The sequence below is a fragment of the Schistocerca gregaria genome, chromosome 7 (assembly GCF_023897955.1).
Source record: "Schistocerca gregaria isolate iqSchGreg1 chromosome 7, iqSchGreg1.2, whole genome shotgun sequence".
NCBI lineage: Eukaryota > Metazoa > Arthropoda > Insecta > Orthoptera > Acrididae > Schistocerca > Schistocerca gregaria.
In genome coordinates this window covers 495,665,677-495,693,047 of record NC_064926.1, presented here as the reverse complement: position 1 = coordinate 495,693,047, position 27,371 = coordinate 495,665,677, and the positions used below count along the sequence as shown (strand labels likewise).

The window sequence follows — 27,371 nt, the reverse complement described above, 5'->3', positions numbered from 1 at the left end:
TTACTGATTTTTAGTGAAGTTAGTTTTTCACGTTTAGCTTTCAAAAAAATACAAAAGAGATATAAGAAGCAAAATAATGAATTTCGTTGCCAATTACGTATTATATCTGGTTTTATCGAGCGCCAGGGTCCCTACAAATTACTGTAAATGCAATAGCGTAGTATTACTCAGCTCCAGTTCACTGATCTGAAATTATTACTATCACAGAAAATAGACCAGTTTTAATAAAATTATTTCACTGCATTCCTTCAATTAATCTCACTGAATATTTTTACATAATTTCTTCCGCTCCGGCTATCAGACATTGTGCTGTGAAAAAATATTTTTTAATGTACCGCGTAATGGAGACTAATTGTTAACAGTCAGAGATCACTATTACTCGCTCCGCAGCACCTGGAAACATGCTAAATAATTTTCATTAAATATTCTCTTCATAAGATAAATGTAGCGTAGGTTCTTGAAATAACACACGGGGATCACTTTATACTAATATATTCTTACTAGGACACAGTTTATACCATCACATATTTGCAATTACGTTACTACAGAAACAAATGCTAGCGCAGCACAATAGCTTGCGTACCTTATTCCAGCTAACACCAGAACGAACAGCACAAAACAGACTAGACAGAAGAATGAGCATTGCATTGTCTTTTATACTCTTGCAAAGATAATAATACTTCTTTTAATTACTTACACATTATAATCTCATACAATAAAAATAATGTCTTTTCTGCATCTATCGATCTATATTGTATATTTTTACAGTTAGTGTTATTACCTTACGCAGATAAATCGATGTTTGCAGTTCATTTTGGGTCACATACAGTCATTTTTATTTATGTTTCACCTCGCTAATGGTGAATATTGCAAAAGTGACACTACACCGTCCGATGTTACTTCCGCCAGAAACGACGTGTCCACATAAAATTCCGTTAGTAAAAAATAGTCTGAAATATAATCGTCACGGCTTTCTTGCCGCATAAGTGCGACGTTTCGGGAAAACTTCTCTCTCTCTCTCTCTCTCTCTCTCTCTCTCTCTCTCTCTCTCTCTCTCTCTCTCTCTCTCTCCATTTTCTACTGAAATTTGCCAGAAGATGTCTAGACACAGTAGTCTTTCCAAAACGTCGCACTGAAACACCCCGAAAAACTCTCTGTACACAAAAAAAATCATCTTTCATTCTAAAGCAGAATGCTAAAAGGGGGAGAAAACCTGATGCACTTCTCGTAGAAGGAATATAAAGGTGTGTGTCCACTAGCAAGTAACTTCGGCAAGCGCTTACTGAGCTGTTTACATTAGAACAAACACTTGTGCAAGTTTACTTCTGCAAGTCGCTTCGGCAAGTTAATTCCAGGAACTAGCTGCAGGCGCCTACAGAAGTGATTTTACTAGAGTCGTGTTCGCCCCTGGTAGCTGAGTGGTCGGCGCTACAAAATGTCATACCTAACGGCCCGGGTTCAGTTCCCGGCTGGGTCGCAGATTTTCTCCACTCAGGGGCTGGGTGTTGTGTTGTCCTTATCATTTCATCCCCACCGGCACGCAATTAGCCGAAGTGGCATCAACTCGAAAGACTTGCACCAGGCAAACAGTCTACCCGACGGGAGGCCCTAGCCACACGGCATTTCCATTCACTAGAGTCGCGTCGTATGCTTGGCAAATGAAACTTTACAGTAGCGAACTTAAAAACAGAGCAGTTGATACCGTTCTGTATTATTATTATGATTGAAGAAAACTCCTTACGAAGAACTAGGTTAACAAGAAGAAGAGAAATATTTGGATGAGAAAGTCAAAATACTACGCTCAAATAACAAACTTTATATCAATGTCGTATACTACTCCTGAGCATGTCTTTTCTATTGTACAATCAAGTGTTCGAGAACAGGATCTAAAAATGCGGCAAACTAGGTCGCCAATAGACGATATTTTAATTACTCTTCCATTTTAGCTTAAAGTATTTATTAGAAATTATGCAATTATAAATAAATTAGCTAAAACTTAAAGACGTCTGTACAGCTATTCTGCTCTCCCGTCTGGTGAAATACAGTAATTGGTAAATTCATTTAGCGCTTAATGGGCTGTGGCGGCCAGTTATATGCTCGTATATTTAGAGAGTACAATGGTACATTCGTTTCGGCCCATCTGTTATTCGTTCCCGACACTTATATTTTCGTGCTTGCATTGAACACACAAAACTTCTTCGGGTTTGAGAGAAATTTCCAGCAACTAGGAAGTATGGCAAGTACTTGCAGCAAGATGCAACAAACTATTTACACGGGAACATCCCAGGTGTGTAATGAAATGATCGTATGGCATTTATTAACCGAGATATCCCCTTCGGGGTTCGGCCGCTGTATTACAAGTCTTTTTAGTTGACGCCCTTTCGGCGACTTGCGGCCCATGTGTAAATAAACGATCTTTATGAAACTTGCAGGGTATGCAGAGGGATCAAAATAATAAAATATATATTTTTTCGTTTCTGTCCAGTGAAATACACGCCGAAAGGTAGTTTGGCGTATTATGGTTAGAGGGAATATGTTCGAAAGCATGATATATTAAAAAATGTGTTTTAAAGAAAAGTTGAAATGTAATTAACGTCCACGAAAATTGTACAATCAACTTTTGTAATAATTTGAAACTTTGCTAAATACCCTGCCACCATTAAATAATTTTGAAAAAGAAAACTTTTGTTACAACATATATTAAAGAAACTTCCACGTCACATCGATCGATATGCAATGAAGCTGGTTTTTAAACTGCCTTTTTTGGAAATATGCTGTACAGGATATGCTGTCGTAGTATTTCCAACATACCTAGACAAAATATCTAAACGTTCATTACTGTTCAAATTATTTGGTTTGACTTTTTTGTTTTAATTTGTAATTATAAGTTTGAAATTAATGATTTTTTAATTTACCATTTAACCTATGTGTATTTTGTTAACTGCAAATGATAAATAACTTATTATTATGACAGAGTATAGGTTTGCTACTTTCAGTTAACGAACAGAAAGCAGACTGCCAAAAGAACATTGCTACGAACTCCGAAACGTCGTTTTACGTGTCAGAAAAATGTTCTCCCATATAAGTCTCACGCGTAAGCCTTTAAAAAAATCGCCAGTAGTGAATTTCGAACACGGGACCTTTAGACTGACGAGCTGACGCTCTACAAACTTTTTTTTAAGCTCATTTTGTTCGTTACTGGTCGTTATATATGCTCCGGGCGCTTAGACATAAAATCTCAGTAGTGCCGCACTTATAACTTCCTTTGGGAGCGACGAAGCGTTCAGCGAGGCAGCAGATCTTAGTGTTACGCTGCTGGCAGGCGGGGGCTCGTCGCGGCCCATGTTCCCGCTGGTGCGGCGATCGTCGACGGCGGGCACTGGGGCCAGGCCGGAGCCGCTGGCGCGCCCGCTGCCTCGCCTGCTCTCGCTGGAGCTCTTCAACCCTGAGACGGACGACATGGACAGCGACTCCAGCGGCGTCTCCTCCCCGGACTCCGTGAGCTCCGTCATCAGCGTCCTCACCGAGGAACCCACCCAGCCGGCAGGTGAGCACGCCTACATGCGCACTTTCTGGTCAAAAGTATCTGGAAATCTACTGGTGGACATTATTATCGGAAGTGTCCACACGTCGTCTTGAACTCTGCTGGGGACACGTTCTGTGAGGTGTCTGGATGTCTGTAGAGGAATGGCAACCCATTCTTCCCCAACAGTCCAAACCAGGAAGGTAGTGATGGACATTGGGGTCTGGAGTGTAGTCGATGCTGTAGCTCCTCCCAAAGATTTATCATTGCATTCAGGTCGGGAGTCTGGAAAGTCAGTCCAAAAGTATCTGGATGTCTACAGGTGGACATTATTGTTGGAAGTGTCCGCACTGCTTCTTGAACTCTGCTGGGGACACATTCAGTGAGGATTCTTGATGTCTGTAGAGGAACGGCAACCCATTCTTCCCCAACAGTCCAAACCAGGAAGGTAGTGATGTAGGTCAGGAGTCTGGAGCGAATTCGACACTGTAGCTCATCCCAAAGGTTCTTCATTGGGTTCAGATTGGCACTCTGGGCAAGTTGATCCAAAAGTATCCAAGTGTCTATTGGTGGACATTATTATTGGAAGGGTCCACACTTCCCCTTGAACTCTGCTGGGGCACATTCAATGTGGTGTCTGAATGTCTGTGGCGGAATGGCAGCCTGTTCTTCCCCAACAGCTGAAACCAGAGAGGTTGTGATGTAAGTCATTGGGGTCTGGAGCAAAGACAACATTGAACCTCATCCCGAAGATTGATCATTGGGTTCAGGTTGGGACTCTGAGCAAGTTAGTCGAGAAGTATCCAGACATCTACTGGTGGACAGTATTGTCAGAAGTGTCCGCACTTCGTCTTGAACTCTGCTGGGAACACATTCAGTGAGGTGTCTGGATGTCTGTGGAGAAACAGCAGCCCATTCTTCCCCAACAGCCACCCAGGAAGGTAGTGATGTAGGACGTTGGGGTCTGGGGCGTAGTCGATGTTGTAGATCATCCCAAAAATATTTCATTGTGTTCAAGTCAGGATTCTGGGCAAGTCAATGCAAAAGTATCTGGATGTCTACTGGTGGGCATTACTATTGGAAGTGTCCAACCTTCTTCTTGATCTCTGCTGGGGACACATTCAGTGAGGTGTCTGAATATCTGTGGAGGAATGGCAGCCCATTCTTCTCCAACAGCCCAAACCAGGAAAGTAGTGATGTAGGACGTTGGGGTCTGGAGCGTAGTCGAAGTTGAACTTCATCCCAAAGGTGTTCCGTTGGGTTTAGGTCGGGATTCTGGGCAAGTCAGCCCATTGCAGAAATTTTATTGTCCACAAACCACTGCCTCACAGGTACTTTTTTATGACAGTTTGTATTTTTATACTGATAATGTCATTATTTCCTAACTGTTCCTCTACTGTACACAGGACACAATGCTGTAAAATGTATTCATATCATTCCGTATATAGGGTTTCCTGAGGAACAAACGGGGAACATATCCTAACGACGAAATACACTCTCACACTGTACCGCCACCTCCTCTATACTTTACTGTTGGCACTATACATAAAGGCAGATAACATTGTCCGGCCATCTGCGAAATCTCAAACCTTTCCAACGGATTTCTGCAGCGTACAGCGTGATGGAGCATTCCAAATAAACCGTTTCTATTCGTCCATTATCCAGTGTCGTCTCTCTTTACACCACTTCAAACTTTGCTTAGCGCCAACTACAAAAATGTGTGGCTTACGATGAGTTACTCGACCATTGTACCCAATTCTTTTTCATTCACTACGCGCGGTCATTATGCTGCCTGGACTGCTGAAAGCGCTCTTGAAACTAATGAGAGACTACTTCGGCTGATTTCATGCGATTTTTGACAACCACAATGTTCGTCGCTTCCTGTCCGTCAGTGTATGAGGTCTCACTGGTTTTGGTTTAGTTGCCAGTGTTCCTTCGCATTTCCACTTCACAATCACACCACTAATAGTCGGCTTGGCAAGACTTAGAAGGGCTGAAGCGTTCCTGATGGATTTATTGCTCAGCACGCTACGTTCGAAGTCAGTGAGTTTTCCTGATTGACGCATTCTGTTGTTACTGCTTTTCTGCTGGCAACGCTATATTCCCCCCTCCCACCTTATGCTGTAGGGTCTGCCCTCGTGACAACTATTGTTCAGTCCCGCGTTACACTGGGATGTCCGGATACTTTTCATCAGTTGGTGTAAATGGACACTACATGATACAGTTCTACGCTCTTGGTTTCGATTAGATTAGATTCACTTTTCGTTCCATAGACTCAAAAATGAGTTGATTCCCGTATAACATAAAAAGCATAGACAATTTGAATATAATACCCATTTCCCTGATCATTTGTCAGGAGACTGTCAAAATATGTGAATACATAACAGTAACTGGAACTGTTAATATTTACAGATTTAATACTCTATTAGAATGAAACATAATTATGCACTTTTAGTAAATTTATAATACACAAAATACCTAAACTTGACTGTTGGGGCCAAGTGCTGCGAAATCGAAAGCTAACAGACAAATCCATTGTTTCAGACGGACGTCTCTTCGTTTGCCGTGCACTAAATTTTCACACGGTAAAAGTTGGTTCTGATGTAGTACAACACTTTTGGGAACTACATAAAATTTCTTGAAATTAATCACCTGTTTTCATGTCAGTCCTTTACATGCGGACATTATAGTGTTTACAAAGTGCATGTAATACTGTATGTCATGTAACACGACAGAAAATAGAGCCTGCAACCACTGGGGACAGTGCCACAAAAATGGTTCAAATGGCTCTGAGCACTATGGAACTTAACGTCTGAGGTCATCAGTCCCCTAGAACTTAGAACTACTTAAACCTAACTAACCTAAGGACATCACACACACCCATGCCCGAGGCAGGATTCGAACCTGCGACCGTAGCGGTCTCGCGGTTCCAGACTGTAGCGCCCAGAACCGCTCGGCCACTCTGGCCGGCGAAAGTGCCACAGCTTACCCCAAAGTCCTAAACACTACACATCCATATCGTATTGACTCACATACATCAACCTCTTCATGAGTTTGAACCTCTGAAATTTGTATAAGAAATAAAACAAATCGTATTCTTTCAATCGGTATCAGTCTCTTCACTCACACTTACTTCGCCAGCTGTCGTCGGATGACTGAAGTTTACGCATTCGTTTTCCCGTTTGGAAACTATCCCCATATTAACATTTATTGGAAGTCAGAACCATCTATTATCCTTAGCGTCATAAAATATTCGGCTTCCATCAACTAATCCACAGGAGCCTGATACGATAGTCATGCTAGTCTTAAACTCGGACAGTTTCTTCAAAAATCATTGTAAATTACTTGACGCATCACAGTTGGCATACAGGATCAAAATGCCTCGACACAGGTGGATTGTTTGACCTAAAAGATTAATTGATTAATAAATTACCTGACGTATCATAGTTGGCATACAGGATCAAAATGCCTCGACAAAAGTGGGTTGCTTGACCTAAAAAATTAATTGATTAATAAAAACATGTGTAAAATCTATCGATACATTTCGGAATTGTTTGTCTCGCCTATACCTTTCTCAAGGAGATTAACCTATGAATCAAAACGCCATCATTTGATAGGCATATCAAATACGATGCATTGAATTTTTATTTTCATTTTTGTACTGGTTTTCCTTTTCGTTTGTTTTAGCCCTCCTATGCATAATCGTACACCGCCTGACTCAAAGAGTGTAGCACCCAAAATGGGAGGCCGGCCGGAGTGGCCGAGCGACTCTAGGCGCTTCAGTCTGGAACCGCGCGACCGCTACGGTCGCAGGTTCGAATCCTGCCTCATGCATGGATGCGTGTGATGTCCCTAGATTAGTTAGGTTTAAGTAGTTCTAAGTTCTTGGGGATTTATGACCTCAGATGTTAAGTCCCATAGTGCTCAGAGCCATTTGAACCATTTTTGAACCCAAAATGGGAGGAGGAAACGAAGTGAAACATAACATGTTATTTCAATAATTAAAATTTCGAAACAAATTTACAAAGAACTTGGCAGTATGAGTCCACTTATCTATGTGATGTTGCACCCTCTCTGGACTGTACGCAAATACTGATTCGGTAGCGGCCGCGGTGGCCGAGCGGTTCTAAGCGCTTCAGTCCGGCACCGCGCGACTGCGACGGCCGCAGGTTCGAATCCTGCGTCGAGCATGGATGTGTGTGATCTCCTTATGTTTATGTAGTTTTAGGTTCTAGGTTACTGATGGCCTCAGATGTTAAATCCGATAGTCCTCAGTGCCATTTGAACCATCTGAACTGATTCGGCTGGGAAGGGTGCCAGAATGCCGTTGCGCCCGCTTCTGAGGCAAAATTGCTCCAAAGAATTATAGCAGGTCCTTGGTATCCCGGACACTGCCACCGGGATGGAACTGACGTCCGAGTTGGTCTCACATGCGTTCTATCAGGGACAGATATGGGGATCTTGCTGATCACGGGATTACCTCATCATCGCTCAGACAGTTCATAGGCATGTGCCACATGCAGACGAGCATTGTTCTGCTGAAAAACAGCACCATTACAAGGTCACTCAAGAGAGAACGCAGGATAGCCGTCCCATTGTACCTAGCCATGAGAGCACACTGACTCACTACCGGCCAGAACGTGAAATCCTATCCGATGGCTTACCACGCAATGACGCCAGGAGTAACACAGCCGCGTATTTCCAAAACATTCGAAAAATGGGTCCTGTCCCCAGGTCGCAGTCACACTCGTCGGCGATGGTTCTCCAGGATAGAGGAGAAACGTGACTCATCGCTGCCCACAATGCGACACCATTCATCAGCTGTCTAGGTTAGATTGGTACTTGTTCCATAGATCATGAATACGACACTTCTTAATGATGTGGAACGTGTCAGACTAATAAAAGGTGTCTATACAAGATGTTACATTACACAAAATATTACATGACACTTAATATTTTTTGGGAGGGGGGAGGGTGTTGGTGAAATTACCCACTTACTATATCCAAAAATTCATCTAATGAGTAGAAGGAGTTGCCATTAAGAAATTCTTTTAATTTCCTTTTAAATGCTATATAGCTATCGGTCGGACTTTTGATGCTATTAGGTAAGTGACTAAAGACTTTTGTGGCAGCATAATCTACCCCCTTCTTAGCCAAAGTTAGATTTAACCTTGAGTAGTGAAGAGTGAAGACCTGCAGGATGATCTTGGATGAGCTCCAGCAATTATTCTGATTACACGCCTTTGTGTAATGAACACTCTTTTACTCAGTGATGAGTTACCCCAGAATATGATGCCATACGAAAGCAGAGAATGAAAATAGGCGTTGTAAGCTAATTTACTAAGATGTATATCGCCAAAATTGGCAATGACTCTAATAGCATAAGTAGCTGAACTCAAACGTTTCAGCAGATCTTCAGTGTGCTTTTTCCAGTTCAATCCCTCATCAATGCATACACCTAGAAATTTTGAATATTCTACCTTAGCCACCGATTTCTGATCAAAGTCTATATTTATTAATGGTGTCATTCCATTTACTGTGTGGAACTGTAAATACTGTGTTTTGTCACAGTGTAATGAGAGCCTATTTGCAGAGAACCACTTAATGATTTTCTGAAAAACGTCGTTTACAATTTCACCAGTTAATTCTTGTCCGTTGGGTGTGGTAGCTATACTTGTATCATCGGCAAAAATTACCAGCTTTGCATCTTCGTGAATACAGAATGGCAAGTCATTAATATATACTAAGAACAGCGGTCACGACACGACTTCAAACGCAGCCGTTTGTATTGTGAAGTTACCGGCAGCCTACACATGAGACATTTTGTTAGTCTGTCTGCCGTTGGTTTCTGACCACTGACACGGTATCATGCAGAATGTTTCGGAAGTCCTTTACTTGTTCTCGGATGACAGCTGCAGATATGAAGAGGTTATGATGTGCTTGGTGCTCATTGCGGTGACCCTCCCGTGCGTTGGTGAGACTATGTCGAGTTTAAACTTGGCGAAGAGTACGACTGTTGTCACGTTCCCATTCTGTCCTATGTCAGGCAACTCTCACGTTGAAATTCCCCACAAATCTTGATATTTGCACGATTCGACCATCTGTTGAAATAGAGGCCCACAAGAAGGTGCTTTCACAACTGTACCGCATGCTGATAACTTTGTCTCACACGGTAACGTGGCATCTCCGCGTCCTTCAGATCGATCACTCAACATCGAGCCTGACTTATAAGCGTCATAGAAACGCGGAAAACAATAATTTTCACGAAATCGAGCATACCACACAAATGCTGCATGTTTGCAGTTGGCACCGTACCACTGCAAGCTAACTCATTTGTCGTGAGAAACAACACATTTCAGAAATTTATACACAAAGCTTTGTCACACGTCACTGCCGAACGCTGCCAGGATACTAATCGATTCGGCATCAGAGTTGCAGACGACAGTTTCAGTACTGAAATATATTTCTCGGATTCAGATATGTTCAGAGACTACCTACCAACTGACTGTAACTAATACCTTCAGTGGCTTCAATATTTAGCTACATTCTGAAATCCACGCGGTACAGTTTTATGTCGCACAAAGCACACATAAAAAATTACCCTATGCTTGGAAATTGTTATGACTCTTCTTTTTAATTACAATACGATGTCAGCTAAGAAAGAGAACATGCTATGCTTTCCGTCTGGTCCCCTGTGGAGCGTGCACTGTTGCTACAGTTTTAACGAATGTCATTTCATTCTCTTTAAAAATTAAATGATGTTCGAAGCTACTCTACTGGCCATTAAAATTGCTGCACCAAGAAGAAATGCAGATGATAAAAAGGTATTCATAGGACAAATATATTATATTATAATTGACATGTGATTACATTTTCACGCAATTTGGGTGCATAGATCCAGAGAAATCAGTACCCAGAACAACCACCTCTGGCCGTAACAACAGCCTTGATACGCGTGGGCATTGAGTCAAACAAAGCTTCCATGGCGTGTACAGGTACAGCTACCCATACAGCTTCAACACGATACCACAATTCATCAAGAGTAGTGACTGGCGTATTGTGACGAGCCAGTTGCTCGACCACCATTGACCAGACGTTTTCAGTTGGTGAGAGTTCTGGAGAATGTGCTGGCCAGGGCACCAGTCGAACATTATCTGTATCCAGAAAGGCCCGCACAGGACATGCAACATGCGGTCGTGCATTATCCTGCTGAAATGTAGGGTTTCGCAGGGATCGAATGAAGGGTAGAGCCACGCGTCGTAATACATCTGAAATGTAACGTCCACTGTTCAAAGTGCCGTCAGTGTGAACAAGAGGTGACTGAGAGGTGTAACCAGTGGCACCCCATACCATCACGCCGGGTGATACGTCAGTATGGAGATGACGAATACACGCTTCCAATGTGCGTTCACCGCGATGTCGCCAAACACGGATGTGACCATCATGATGCTGTAAACAGAACCTGGATTCATAAAAAAAATGACGTTTTGCCATTCGTGCACATAGGTTCGTCGTTGAGTACACCATCGCAGGCGCTCCTATCTGTGATTCAGCGTCAAGGGTAGCCACAGCCATGGTCTCCGAGCTGTTAGTCCATGCTGCTGCAAATGTCGTCGAACTGTTCGTGCAGATGGTTGTTGTCTTGCAAACGCCTCCATCTGTTGACGCAGGGAGCGAGACGTGGCTGCACGATCCGTTACAGCCATACGGCTAAGATGCCTGTCACCTCGACTGCTAGTGATACGAGGCCGTTGGGATCCAGCACGGCGTTCTGTATTACCCTCCTGAACCCACCGATTCCATATTCTGCTCAGTCATTGGATCTCGACCAACGCGAGCAGCAATGTCGCGATACGATAAACCGCAATCGCGATAGGCTACAATACGGCCTTTATCAAAGTCGGAAACGTGGTGGTACGCATTTCTCCTTACACGAGGCATCACAACAACGTTTCACCAGCCAACGCCGGTCAACTGCTATTTGTGTATGCGAAATCGGTTGGAAACTTTCCTCATGCCAGCACGTTGTAAGAGCCGCCACCGGCACCAACCATGTGTAAATGCTCTGAAAAGCTAATCATTTGCATATCACAGCATCTTCTTCCTGTCGGTTAAATTTGGCATCTGTAGGACGTCATCTTCGTAGTGGTTCATTTTTAATGGCCAGCAGTGTATAGTGTTTCTCTGCTCGTCTTTTTTTACGTCGTTAACTGGAACTGCTCATATCATTGCAGGTTAGTTCGGCTACGTGGCTGGCCAGTGTTGTCCAAATTAAATGTGCCGGTAAAGTTGTCGTCCTGAATCATCGCTCGATTGATGTGCGCGTAGCGCACAGCATAAAGCATATCCGTATCATCGTACTGGACTGTAGTCGATACAGCTGGACTTCAGCTACAAATGTAACGAAATCCAATGAGATTCTAGGAAACGTTGAAATACATGGTGTGACGTTTTCATCAATTTTATGCTTACGACGAACGCAGTATAGTTCTCCTAGATACATATCGGCAGCTTTGTAACTATGTCGTCAGGTTTTCAACTGCTACCAGCCGCAGCATTCAAACAGTTGCATACTGACTAGCTGCTTGGTGAACGTGTGCCTAACACATATATGTCTTACTAGCACTATTTCTCCCCAAGCGTCATTCGCGAATGGTATAGGGAATGGGGTATGAGTTAGTGGCACGGAAGCAACCTCTACCACACGTCATCAGGTCGCTTGCGGTTAGATGTGGATGTTTCCGGGAAATTGTGACGATCATAGGCGTCCGCCAGTATCTGGAGTTTAGGGTTCTTATTCGTTACAGAATTCTCGTTCGCTTCTAGAAGTAATTTCCGTGATTCGCAAAAAATTTCTTTTAGCCAATTATAGCACTATGTGGCTAATGGCAGTGACATAATGCTATGGTAATTAGCAATTTCTCTTAAGAAAATGTGACGCCTCACGCCCGATTATGGAGTACTGGCTTCATTCGTTTGTTAAGTAGATCTGTTTCCTGTAACAATGAGCACGTAGCTGATACGCGAATCAAAAGAAGACGTTGTGTTGACGGTGCGGGTGGAGCGGTCTACTGCCTGTCGAATCTCTGTAACAGTTCTGAAGCGGATGCTCCGATGTTGTCCCTTTATCTTCGGAGTCAAATCAAAGTCATAAGGACTTAAATCGTATTACTGTTCGTTTTTGGAGCATCACCTGCGACCAGGTTTGCGAAACGCCTTCCACATCGCTGGCAACGGGTTCTACACAACGCTGGAGGCTACTTTGAAGGACAGTAACAGGCACAAACATGTAACTCTTTTATATCGGTTGGGAATAAATAGTTGCCACTAATTTCAACCCTCGTATATTCATGCGTAGAACATATAATAGAGAAATAAGAGCTATGCTGGGAAAAACTTTCATCGATTGCAACAGATGGGAATCCTGTAATGATTGGTCGTTAGTTTAGTATCGTTGCTTTGATACGAAAAAGTTGAAAGCCGTCGGTGTCCAGCAGGAACTGTTAACAATACATTGCGTTCTTCACCATGTTAATTTGCTAGCAAAATGTGCAAAACTAGTTGGCGTCATACGTAGCTATAAAAACAGATAACATTCTCAAAAAAATGGCTCTGAGCACTATGGGACTTAACTTCTGAGGTCATCAGTCTCCTGGAACCTAGAACTACTTAAACCTAACTAACCTAAGGACATCACACACATCCATGCCCGAGGCAGGATTCGAACCTGCGACCGTAGCGGTCGCGCGGTTCCAGACTGTAGCGCCTAGAACCGCTCGGCCACTCCGATCGGTTAACATTTTCAGATTGCACGGTTTGGGACACAGACAATTCAAAACGTTCCTGGCAGATCTCGAGTGTGAATACGGCGAAGTTCCATATTTCTGTGAAGTACGCTGGTTGAGTCAAGGTGTTGTTTTAGGAGGATTTTTTAATTTGCGTAAAGATATAGCGTTATTCATGGATGCAAAATGGAAACCGGTGAAAGAAGTGGACGACCCACTGTGTATTTTAGACCTTGCGTTTTTAAATGACGTAACCAAGCATCTGAATAGCTCGAATATAGCTTTGCAAGGTAGAAATAAGGAAATTAGAGGTGTATTTGACACTATTTTGGCATTCAAGAACAAACTGCTTTTGTGAACAAAGCAACTGTCAGAAATGTCGTGTGTACACTTCCAGAGCGTTGCACTAGTTGTTAGTGAAAACAATTTGGAACAGGAGAGGCTCAAAGAACATTTTCATGGGTTTATGATGGCGCTCCACTCTCTAGAAGGCAATTTTAATTTGCGTAAAGATATAGCGTTATTCATGGATGCAAAATGGAAACCGGTGAAAGAAGTGGACGACCCACTGTGTATTTTAGACCTTTCGTTTTTAAATGACGTAACCAAGCATCTGAATAGCTCGAATATAGCTTTGCAAGGTAGAAATAAGGTAATTAGAGGTGTATTTGACACTATTTTGGCATTCAAGAGCAAACTGCTTTTGTGAACAAAGCAACTGTCAGAAAAGTCGTGTATACACTTCCAGATCGTTGCACTAGTTGTTAGTGAAAACAATTTGGAACAGGAGAGGCTTAAAAAACATTTTCATGGGTTTATGATGGCGCTCGACTCTCTAGAACGCATTTTTGATGGTAGATTTGAGTATCTAAATCGACTGGATTCCGATGTCATCCTTTTTGTGGCTCCTTTTGCAGTTAACGTTGAAAATGTGCCTTCTGAAATTCAGTGTACTGAAGGAGAAGTTTTGCACTGTAGAAACCTTGGAAAGCTTCTACAAATATTTCCCAGGTGAACAGTTTCCATTGTTATATTTTAAAATACCTGCTCATGTGTATAGTTTTTTGGAACAACATACTTCTGCGAGAGTATTTTTTTCCGTAATGAAATTGACAAAACCGAAGCTTAGGAGCAGTCTTACTGATGTTCATCTGACAGGTGCAGCGGGCCTACTGACCAGTAATTTGACACCAAATATCGAGATTCTAGTTGAAAATCATTGTACAAACGTCTATCCTATTTGTCGCCATAAAAGTAGAACGTGTTACAATGTCTAGAAACTGTGTCTCATACGTACATGGCCAACCGTTGCGTGTCATAGGATACACAAACTTCGAGTAAGCACATTTTACACTTACCTCCAACATACGCATGTAGTGGTGACTGGCCTCCCGGTAACAGTGTACCTGTGCCGAGTAAAACGACCTCGGACGTACGTATGTCCCACCTGCACTACGTGCGTTAGCTTGTCCATACTCAGCGGTGTGCGCAAAGCACTCTCACAGTGCCACCGTTGTTCCCCGCCTAATGTGCGTGCCCAAGCGGCCACCCACATCGCACATCTCTGCTGCCCGCAGTCCGTGCCCTCGCAGCTGCTCAGCGTTGCCCTCGAGGTCGACGATGCCCGCCGGCAACCATGCGAGCAGCTCTCGTGCCCAGCCCTGAACTAGAGTTTTGTGTTGGCGTCGCATCAATAGAAACAGTGCAACATGTCTGAACACGAGATTCGTAATAAAAGTGGTCGTCCAAGAACACGTTCACCTGGCGTGAAGATAATGTTGTGCATGCATAATATTCCTCCGAATTCGACAATAGTTGCGGGAAATGCGCCAAACCACTCCGACGTAATGGAGAAAGCTTCAACAATGCATGGAGGAAAAGGAATATTTCGCTTTGGGTACAAAGAAATGTTCCGTTGGATAAAGGTGGACATTGTTGGATAAAAGTGGTCATAACTTGTGTAAGGGGAAGTTAACAGAACTTTCGTATACAAGCCAAAAACTCCACGCTGTCATGTCGACTAACTGGCTGATGCTAAAGGGCATAATAGTTTAATCAGACTTCCTCCACATCATGCTCATTTAAATCTGACTGAGAATATACACTCCTGAAAATGGAAAAAAGAACACATTGACACCGGTGTGTCAGACCCACCATACTTGCTCCGGACACTGCGAGAGGGCTGTACAAGCAATGATCACACGCACGGCACAGCGGACACACCAGGAACCGCGGTGTTGACCGTCGAATGGCGCTAGCTGCGCAGCATTTGTGCACCGCCGCCGTCGGTGTCAGCCAGTTTGCCGTGGCATACGGAGCTCCATCGCAGTCTTTAACACTGGTAGCATGCCGCGACAGCGTGGACGTGAACCGTATGTGCAGTTGATGGACTTTGAGAGAGGGCGTATAGTGGGCATGCGGGAGGCCGAGTGGACGTACCACCGAATTGCTCAACACGTGGGGCGTGAGGTCTCCACAGTACATCGATGTTGTCGCCAGTGGTCGGCAGAAGGTGCACGTGCCCGTCGACCTGGGACTGGACCGCAGCGACGCACTGATGCACGCCAAGACCGTAGGATCCTACGCAGCGCCGTAGGGGACCGCACCGCCACTTCCCAGCAAATTAGGGACACTGTTGCTCCTGGGGTATCGGCGAGGACCATTCGCAACCGTCTCCATGAAGCTGGGCTACGGTCCCGCACACCGTTAGGCCGTCTTCCGCTCACGCCCCAACATCGTGCAGCCCGCCTCCAGTGGTGTTGCGACAGGCGTGAATGGAGGGACGAATGGAGACGTGTCGTCTTCAGCGATGAGAGTCGCTTCTGCCTTGGTGCCAATGATGGTCGCACGCGTGTTTGGCGCCGTGCAGGTGAGCGCCACAATCAGGACTGCATACGACCGAGGCACACAGGGCCAACACCCGGCCTCATGGTGTGGGGAGCGATCTCCTACACTGGCCGTACACCTCTGGTGATCGTCGAGGGGACACTGAATAGTGCACGGTACATCCAAACCGTCATCGAACCCATCGTTCTACCATTCCTAGACCGGCAAGGGAACTTGCTGTTCCAACAGGACAATGCACGTCCGCATGTATCCCGTGCCACCCAACGTACTCTAGAAGGTGTAAGTCAACTATCCTGGCCAGCAAGATCTCCGGATCTGTCCCCCATTGAGCATGTTTGGGACTGGATGAAGCGTCGTCTCACGCTTTCTGCACGTCCAGCACGAACGCTGGTCCAACTGAGGCGCCAGGTGGAAATGGCATGGCAAGCCGTTCCACAGGACTACATCCAGCATCTCTACGATCGTCTCCATGGGAGAATAGCAGCCTGCATTACTGCGAAAGGTGGATATACACTGTACTAGTGCCAACATTGTGCATGCTCTCTTGCCTGTGTCTATGTGCCTGTGGTTCTGTCAGTGTGATCATGTGATGTATCTGACCCCAGGAATGTGTCAATAAAGTTTCCCCTTCCTGGGACAATGAATTCACGGTGTTCTTATTTCAATTTCCAGGAGTGTATGAGTCTAGGTGATAAGTAATGTGGCTCAGGAGACATGTATTCATGAAGGATTCTGACAAGTTTCGAGTAATTCGTAACTTCTCTTGCCCCACGTCTGAACACAGCATATTTTACAAATAGTCATCTCACAACCACTCTAACACAGTTGAAACTGTGACAAATCGTAAAACAGTGTGTTACTAAACTAACAATTGAGGGAAAATCAGGTCAGTAGATATGAGAAAGCCCATTCTCAGAGTTAAATTAAACTTATAACTTCTTCACTTATATTTTTGCAAAACACACAGAAAATCTCGTTTTACCAGCTATTGATGGTCCTCAAATGTTACATTATCTCATCTAAAAAGCTGTAGTTGCTTGCGTATCGCGTTAGATATGACAGTTTTGCATGTCATTCATATGCCAAAATACTCTCCTCTTTGCGAAGCATAATTTGACAAAACTTGTTCTGTATCACGGCCCTTTACGAGATGTAAGGAATTTATTAATATTTTATTCTGGCTTTTTCACTGGCGCCTGTGTTCGTGGCAGAGCCCTTTACATACATTCAATTTTCTCGACATTGGAGACAGATAGCGATATCCTTCCAAGTTTAAAAAATACTTCAACATGTTCTCTAAATTTCATAAGTAGTTACATGTGATATAAGACGCACCGAACGCAAATTTATGGCTACCCACATTTTTCACAACAAACTCTTAAGAATTTCGCACAGTGGTTTCCCTAAGAAACAAATATCACATTAACTATGACCATTAACGAAATGATAGGCTGTTCATCATGAAGCCCACGAATAAAGGTAGAAGATTGAGGAAGATCGCACATAGGCAGGCTTGCTGTTCAGGATTGACTTGTGGGTTCTAGTACACTCCATTATGTCTCCTTCATTGTTGTTTCGACTCGCTTTATCACAGGAGTTACTGTTAAGTTTCACGCGGAAACGGCCACTTGCAAACTTTTATGGCAGCCAGGGTAATTGAGAACTGCTCACCATCGCCTTACTCCAGTGCTTAGCAGCATAATAGGACTAGTCTTAAATTACACTCCGATAGCAAAACACACCAGTAAGCAACGTTCGCTGGAATTTATTAAAACGTCACAGGAAAATGAGGTTTTCACTTTGTCAAGATGTCTCTATTACGAAGACAACCAGTGGCATAAGGCCCTGCAGGTTAATTACGGGTGAGAGTGTAGTCTATGTTTCGGTTATTATTAACAACTTTCACATGACCTTGGCATGCAACTGGGTACGATACGGGAGTGAGCGTCACTTTCAGATGGCAACTAAAAGATTCTGACAAACGAAATCCAGTGTGTCCTCACCTCATGTGAAATCCTCTTGTTTAGCACTGCGAGTTCTCTCGCAAGTATTGTGAAACCATGTAAAACGATTTATAAATTTCGGTGTCAAATTACTTAGCGAGAGTCGGGGTACCAAAGAGCGTTAGCGCTGGCCAACTGCCACTATGTGCGCCTTCGGACGCTTGTCCACAAGCTGCGCATTCAAGGTCAGATTCTAACAGATCGCCACCAGCTGCGTCCGCTCTTACTGGGGTCTGTCTGACTTGCGTAGCCATCACCTTCCTCTTTTACTTGCAAACGTAATTGAGCTTGTCATCCTGCTTCGTCACTTTGATCATGACGAACAACTAACGGAGATTAAATTAGAAACACGAGATTACAACGCCTCGTAAATAAAACTCGTAGACATAAATAAACAAATATATTGAATAAATCCCTCAGTTATTGATACAGAAGGCTCATTTAATCAAGTAATGTCATAGCACTGAAATGAGTGGCAAACTGCGCTTAATTTGTATGAAGTGCGCTATTAGTAGGTACATACACGGAATAATATACACCAGTACTGAACAGAAAAGACACCGTATCACTCAAGTCAGAGATACAGAACGAAATGAAATCAGTGTCAAAGACATTTCCTGTCGCATGCTGCTCAGGGTAGCGGTATCCATGTTAACGGAGAGAGACGATAAATAGTCGCTATGTCGCCGCGAACTCTTCAAATAGATGATAATGACCGATCGGTTCTAGGCGCTTAGGTCTGGAACCGCGCACCGCTACGGTCGCAGGTCCGAACCCTGCCTCGGGCACGGATGTGTGTGATGTCCTTAGGTTAGTTAGGTTTAAGTAGTTCTAAGTTCTAGGTCACCGACCAGCCCAGTGCCAGGGGCACTCCCACTAGGATTAGCTTAGTGAGAAAGGCCAACAATTAGGTTTATATCAACCTGGCACACTTGTAACGCTGCAGGTAGTGTAGTTTAAGTAATATCAATAACAAATATGCAAAAGTACTATTGTAACTAAAAGCAGAAAGAGTAGGGCAACACCAAAATAACAATGTAGTGAGCATAGTAGACTAACCCCATAGTAGTAAAGAATTATTGTAGATACCTGTAGTGTTTGAACAATAGCTGTAGTTAGAAATTGTAAAAGTTAAAAATAGGACCTACTAATGTATTAGGTAGTAGGTTAAATTGTATCATTGTAATAATTGGTCAATAAAGTTTTTTTTTTTTTTAAAAAAAAGTTCTAGTGGACTGATGTTAAGTCCCATAGTGCTCAGAGCCATTTGAACCATTTTGAGGTAATAGTGTATCAGGTTGTAATTTATTGTTGTCTTTGCGTTCAAACATTGTCAAAGAATAATGCAGCAATACATTTGCCTTTTTTATCGATTTAGACGACGATAGATATTGTTCTGTCTATGTCCATCTCTCTATCTCCCTCCCTCTCTCTCTCTCTCTGAATCTTTCTTTCCTTCTTTCCATGCCTATGATGACACATGCTACCACATCTTTACGTCTTAGGTAAGCTGAATTGACCCGGCGCTAGGTCACAGTTAATTGTCTGCTTTGGGCCGACAGACGACGCAGCAGGGGCGGTGCGCAGCAGCGCCGACAGTGTGCCCGCCTCCTCCGAGGCGCATCCCCACCCCCGCACACCGTCGCCGCCCCCGCCGGCGCCCACGCTCCAGCCACCGCCCGCGCCGCCGCCCACGCTCCCCGCAGAGGAGGAGCTGGCGGCCCCCGTGGCGGCCGCAGGCGCCTCCCCGCCGTCGCTGAGCCTGCTGGAGGCGGCGGCGGACGTGGCCAGCTCGCTGGAAGACGCGGTCGACGCCGTCATCCAGTCTAGCCCGCGCGCGCGCCGCCGCAAGCTCGACGACCCGCTGGCGCTGATCCACGGCTGGGGCGGCGCCGGCGGCAGCGGGGGCGGCAGCAGCGCCACCGGCAGCCGCCGCGTCAGCCCCCGGCGCGAGGCGCCTTCCGCCACCGCTCCCACCCCCGGCTGGCCGGCGGAGGGCGGCGACGAGAGCTGCCGGCAGCACCTGGCGGACTTCGCGGAGAAGCTGAGCGAGAAGCTGCTCGAGGAGATCGACCAGTACCGCGCCGAACGCAGCCGACCCGCGTCTCCACCCCCGCCGCTACCCCCGCGTCCGGGCTCTCCGCCCCCGCCGCCGCCCCCGGTAGAGGCGTTCCTGCCCCCTGGCGCGGCCGCCTACAGGGACGACCCCTACCTGTCGCGGCTCAGTGAGGAGCTGCACGACCTCAGCCGGCTCAGCGAAGAGTTACACGAGCGCAACTCCTTCATCGCCAGCCTCAACGAGAGCTCCGACCGGAGGATCCTCGAAGATCTGAAGAACTTCAGCTGGGAGGCGGGCAGGCGGCACCGCTCCACCCTCGGCGAGACCGTGACACTGGCGGGCACCCCGGAGACCGACGGGCGGCGAGAGGGCGCCGCGCCGGAAACGGAGACCCGGCGCCGTGACGGCGGGCCCGTCTCCGAGGACGTGGCGCTCGAGTCCTACTCGAGACAGACGAGCGCCGACCTGACGGACGAGCTGGAGGACGAGGAGGAGGAAGCGTCCCCGCCTCCGCCGCAGCACCCGCCCCCTCCGCCGCCGCCGCCCCCGCAGTTGCGCTCCGGCCTCTCTCTCGAGTCGAGCAGCGACGCGAGTGACGGGCTGCCCACGGCGAGCACCGCGTCGCTCAGTGACGGCAGCGGGGGCAGGGGGCGTGTCGGGGGCGCGTCTTCGTCCGAGGAGGCGCTGCCGCCCCCGCCGGTGCCGCCGCCTCCGCCGCCGGCCGCACAACAGCCGCCCCCGCGAACCGGCCGCCACCGGACTGCCGAGCCCCCGGAAGACCTCCCGAAGACGGAGTCTTGCGCCTCGTCGCTGAGCGGCTCGACGTCGCAAGAGTCGCTGCCGTCGGACGGCGGGGGCGCCATCACCTTCCACCGCTACTACCACGTGTTCCGCGAGGGCGAGTTGGACCAGCTCATCGAGCGATACGTCGAAAACTTGCACATCATCTCGTCCTATTACGACCACGCCAACTGGTGTGTAGTGGCGGAGAAGGTCCAGGTGTGGACTATCTGACTTGAGTGGGTCCGTTTTGCAGGGGAGGGAGACGGATCGATATCGCCGAGACGTCGGTGCTCCGCACAGTGGCCTTCCTCGTTCCGTCAGCTCGAGCGGGCGACGGCGACCTTCGGTAGTCGTTTGGCCTCTCGTAGGTGCTACCTGTGAAGGAGTACAGTGTACAATTACGAATATGTGTCAGAGATATTGCCGACCTCACCTATTCGGACAGATCTGAATCTCATTTGGCAGCAGTCAGATAATCTCGGTGTATACTTGCTGTGTAGCCTGAATCGGCCTTTCGCCAGTCACTAGCCCTCCTGATCAAACGTGGGAGAAAGCTAACAGTTCTTAGAACACGAGCCAATAATCCAATTGTTTCTGTAAATGAATCGTATCCTTCCATCCACAACGTGCACAATACTCATATCTCACTTTCATCCTGATTTTTACATCTTCTACAGGCACTTAACTAGGCCTGTACAGGTCTCGTGCTTCACTGTATGTAACGGCACTTCTGCTGGAAAACCACGTGAAACTATTGCTAACCGATAATCTCCTCGTCTCAGATTCTACAGTATTATTTGGGATGCTCACATTCAGGTAAATACGGTTATATGGCAGCTCGTGTGCCTTTTGAACATTTCCCCACATCTCACCTTAGTTTGTGTCAGCCTTCTGATTTACGCTGACCTGTTTTGAAGAGGGAGATCATCATCGATTCTCAGATACGTTAAATATATATCGACTCCTGTTTTAAAAACGAATATAAGGCTGTCGTCCACCACAGCAGTAACTTTCCTAATCATCCTAAAATAATGCTGTTAACTGCGTAATGGTTATTATGAAATATTTTCGATTTTTCAAATATTTGTACTGTTGTATAAAGTAGGAGAAAATTGTTTACAGAAGTGAAGCTGTGAGAGAAGATCATGAAGTGCACCTGGCTTGCTCATTCAAAAGAGTATTACCTGTGAAAGGCAAGCTTTCAAGTTGGTGTACTACCCAGGTATGCAGTTTTCATCTGTCAGGAAATTTCATCTGTAATCCTCTCATCAATCATTTTGCAGCATTCATAATCTGATAACTGTGGCAGATTGGAGGCCTCAAGAGTTATATCACTCTTGAATTTATATGACATGAACACTAAAATTACATTCCCACCCTTCCATTATGGAACATAACATTAAATATTTGCCTCAAGCATTGATCGTTTAAAACTGAAATTTTTAAAGATACATATTCATAGAAAAGGCACAGCTTCTAAGTTTTAAGTTGAAACTCAGCTCTTTGTAAAAATGTTTGCTAACATCGATCTACCAGATAAATCAGAAGGGTATCCCAGACTCAAATTCAGAAGCTAGATATATGACATTCATGTACAGTACCCTATTAATAGAGTTCGTTTGTATCATCAGTGAAAAGAAAAGATCCAGATTTTGAGACCACATTTGGAATACTGTTTAATCTGTCCAATGGGTTTCTAGTTTTGATCAAATTACTAATTTTCTGCCTTCCAAATGCAATTGAATATACTGACTGGTTTCACTCCAGCAGGTTTTGATATTCATGTATTTCTTTGCTTCTTCTATGACATTTTAAAACCAAAAGATGGTGAAAATAAAATAACCTTTCTGGAAATACATATTAAGATAGGAATTTATAGTGTGTACACAGAGGAGACGCCAAAAACTGCTTCACTGTTGTAATTTTTCCTTTTTCATTTGAATGCTTACATAACTTTAATTTCATAAGTTTCAACTATCAGCTGATTATGATAAGCTTTAAGAGGGATAATGCATTATATAGGTATTGTTAGCCTACATTCTAGAAGAGCTGAAATTAGTAAAACTGGACAATGCTGTGATTTCTTAAATCGTGAGAAAAAAGGAAATGGATGACAAACAGAAAAGAAATGTCTCAGAGAAAAACCATTTGAATATGTAGAATGAAGAAATTTTAAGACATCAAGTATGAAAGTTATTTATCTGTGTGTTCTACCATTAAGATACATGAAGTCAATGAAGAATGTAACTTAAAGAAGTCGAAAATTGTTCATTGATACAAAGCAAGCAAAGAATGCTCTGTTACAAGCTACTAATGGAAAATGAATTAATACAAACATAAATGTTAAAAGGAGTGTGTAAAATTTATTTTCACTGCCATTGAAAATATTCATGCTCTGTACCTTAAATATAATAATTATATTCCTTCTTAAATATCACTATAAATTGTGAATATACTATGTATGTCTTATGTGACTGCCTATTAAGAAGCAAGCAACACATGTAATGAGGTTCAAAATATTACACTTTATGTTCAACAGAGTTTATAGCCATATCAGCTTTAACTTATCTGTAACTATTTGAGAGCATAGTGTTACATGATTACACATTTATTAAAACATTACAGTTTCCTGAACGTAATTATATTTGTGAATAATAGCAACATTCTTACTCGTTTCTGAAATTACAGTGGTTTCTTTCAGAAATATCTTCACACATTACATAACATTATAGTTTGTTTATTTTATATAAATCTTGTTAACCATAAATTCACAGTTTTGTCCCACCAGACTGTGAGACTTTTTGAGATGACTAACTCAAAATAATGTTTGAAGGTGTGCTATTATGGCATACATTATGGTGTGTTATTTCTAGTTCTCTAACATGAATAAGTTTGAGTCTTCAAAGCCATTTTTTTTCTCATTTTTCACATCATAAAAATAAAATAACTGTAAATATGTATCACAGAGAACATTATCTTATGTATAACTTATTTTCTTTCTATTTTAAAATTTTTCTCATTTTGACCAGCCAAACATCACAGTACTGTACAGACAAATGTTTGGTAAAGCTGAAACAAACAGCATAATTCAGCTGGAAAAGAAAATTGTTGCTACTAGTAAAAACATGTAGTGCCAGTAAGGTGATCATAATTTAAAATATTTTTAGGAGAAACTCAGGTTTAAGAAGGGCTTCCATCCTAAAACCATTTCTTACAAGAAATATTTCCTTGGAATATTTGTAAAGCACTCTTCATAGTTTAACATTTCCAATAATTAGAATGAAAACTCGCTAAGTCATGAAATTATCTTCCAATGCAGTTATATTCAAGATCATATGATTAACACAATATGAAACACAGGCTCTAGAGAGAAATTATTGATAAATTAATTTGCAGTGTACTAATACAAATATTAACATGAAAGTCACAAATTAAATGTCAAGCAATATTAAAGAGGAATAAAAAGGCTACACTAATGAGTACCTCTATGTTAGTATTGACACCTCAGGTTGAATTTTAAATTGTTTGACCTAGTCTGTGTATCAGTTCTGATTATCACTATATTCTGGTGCCACTCAGCAGCTAACTTGTAGTGTTGCGAACTTTCCAGTGAGTGACTTATTTGTACCATACACTTTGTTACATATCAAATCTATGTTTGACTTGTTAATGAAAATCAGGACCTAGAAATACCACATTAAATTATACCAAAATGCCATTAGATTGCAGGGAATAAGAACCACAAACAGGCTTCCTCACTTTCCAATTAGCAGGAAAATGATGTGTATGTAGTGATGTATAGGTCAAGTTACAAGAAATGAAATGTAGTTTTGCATTATTCAGGCTTCAAATGAGATACAGATTACACTGAAACTGGCACTATTTGATACCCAATGCTGACTACAGTACTGCTTCCCATAATTTATGATAATATAAAATCTGAGTGTCATAGAATATGAAGTAATGACTAATTGTTACACTACCCAGATATAGATGAAGCAATGAAAATAACATTTTCACATAAACTGAAAGATGTCTGTCTTTAAGCAACTGTAATATTGTTTTATATCATTTCAATTCAGAAGATAACACTAAAAGTGGTGATGAAGTGAGTTTGAAAACCATGTCATGCAGATCAGACTTACTGCACCATTGGTCCTCCATTTTATTTCTGAACAAAAACTGTTCATGAGGACTGGAAGAGAGCAGACTAAGATAGTTGCAAAAAATAGCGAACTTGTACTAAGATACATTGTCCAATTGAAAGTGAACAGAAGTTGTCTCCAATTACAAATTTGACATTTTCAAGCTTTTGCTTAAGAGTCTGTGAAGCAATGGCAGTGTGCTGAAGAGAGTACAATTTGAAAGAAATCTTAGCATATACATATATATATACATATATATAAGTTGTTGATTAAGATCTGTTAAAAATATTGGTATACCAATGTTTCATTCATGTATTTACATATTTTACAACACTATTTTCACTACTTATATCTTAGTGATATTTTTCAACTTTGTGCAGTGGTACTGCTGGGCTTTAATTTTGTGTTGAGCTTGTCTTAGTGTAACCTTTTGAAAACATTACATAATGTTTAAAAGACGTTCTGATATGCAAAGATTTTATGACCAGTAGACTACATTCAAATTATTTCTTTTGTCAAACCAGGGTAGACTTTTATTTCCCATTCATGTACAGAAAAAATGAGCTTTTTCCAAGGCTCAGTATTGTCTAATTAGATTTACCTTCATTGTAAATATAAACCTACAACATGCTATCAAATGATTTGCCATTACTATATAGTAAATGAACCAGTTTGAAGAGTATTTTCTTCTGTGGCAGTGTTTTGCATTGTTCAATGTTTCTTGAACCTGTCATTTCTGCCATTTAAAATTTACAGTGAGATATATTTTTGTATGTAATTTTTGACTAAACTTCTTCAGTGATGGGACTTAATACTATGTCAAATTTATATTTAGTTCTATATACTTAAGTATTAGAGACGACAGCACAAGTGTTTCATTATAACTCAAGTATTTCTGATATCTACTGTGATGTTATGCAGATATCCAAAAAAACCAATGAACTGAAACTATTTCCTCATTTACCAGTGTTAATGTTTATTGTTTAATGGTGCTGCACAGAAATGCAATCTAATGTCAGATGCCCAAACAGGTTTCTCATTTTTATAGCCCTCATTGATATCATTTCCTAAATAAAGCACCGTGATTCTTCTAATGGTGCTGAAATGGAGAAGTGATACAATGTGAGAAAAGAAAAAAAATGTTGTTAATATGTTATTTGCTTTTCTGAGAAAAGCAACGTATTTTGAAAGTATAACAGAAAATGGGTAGTAAATGTATGAGAGATACTGAAAAATGTAAATTAAAAGTGAGAGAGGTACTGAATATAAAATTAACCTTTTTAAGTTTGAGTTGACAATATTTCAATGCACTTAAAAGCCTTTATAAAAAAATATTATTTCTAATTTAGACACAGGCATTGCCTTCCCCACAAGTCATTATTTAACTTGCACTTAATGTGGCACAACTTATACAATATCAGCCTATAGAAAGGAAAGCATGCTGAATCTTATAAAACAATTGAGCAGGTTAAATGTTATCTTTCTTTACAATTACAACTTGATTAACTATATTCATTACTTAATATTGTGTAATACCTGTCAACTAGAAAATGTTGCATATCCTGCTGTTTCTGTTGCAAACTTAAATTTATTATTAAGATGACATTTCTTTATTGTAGATCAATTGTTATGAGATGGATTAAACCCTTCCTTTAAGCAATTTAACTGATAGAAATGTAAGCACACATAATAAGCTTTTACATACCTAATCACATTTCACTGAAACTCACATTCAGTGCTCTGACAGCAGTAAACCATTTTTCTGAAATATATTCCACCAGTAACTAATTTTAGGGAAAGTTAAGGCTTGCAAACTATTGTTTATATTTGTAAAGCATAAAAATAACTGTATTAAAATTGTATAATGTCTAAATCTCATTGACTGGACATTCATGAGCTTTCACTACCAATATCTCAGATATGGTGGCCAGAAAATGTAAAAAAATGTACCTCCCTGTTAAGCTTCAGTTATTGTTATACTAAAGGGGAATCAGACTGTATCATTTAAGCATTCACTCTATTTTACATTGAAAGATCAATCTTTTATGACATCTTTGAATTCCTGCATAGCACAGATTTTCCCATGATATATTGCATACAAATACTTCATAAATATTATGCTTATGATGGGTAAATTACAAAGAAAGTGAAATGTGACATGCAAAATGTTTCATTTTTATCATAGCATGAAAGATGTTTCCCTACACTTTTTGCTTAACAATGGTT

The 27,371-nt window shown here is 42.8% G+C and overlaps 1 protein-coding gene across 1 annotated transcript in view; it reads left to right on the top strand.

Annotated features, from left to right (window-relative positions):
• Positions 1-27,018, top strand: part of LOC126282446 (uncharacterized) — a 781,073-nt gene extending 754,055 nt beyond the window's left edge. The window contains exons 18-21 of the mRNA XM_049982101.1: positions 3,323-3,547; positions 19,721-19,807; positions 19,865-20,049; positions 20,155-27,018. Coding sequence (XP_049838058.1) covers positions 3,323-3,547; positions 19,721-19,807; positions 19,865-20,049; positions 20,155-21,231 — 1,574 coding nt within the window. The 3' untranslated portion in view covers positions 21,232-27,018. The remainder of the gene's footprint in view (positions 1-3,322; positions 3,548-19,720; positions 19,808-19,864; positions 20,050-20,154) is intronic.
• Positions 27,019-27,371: the final 353 nt, after the last annotated feature.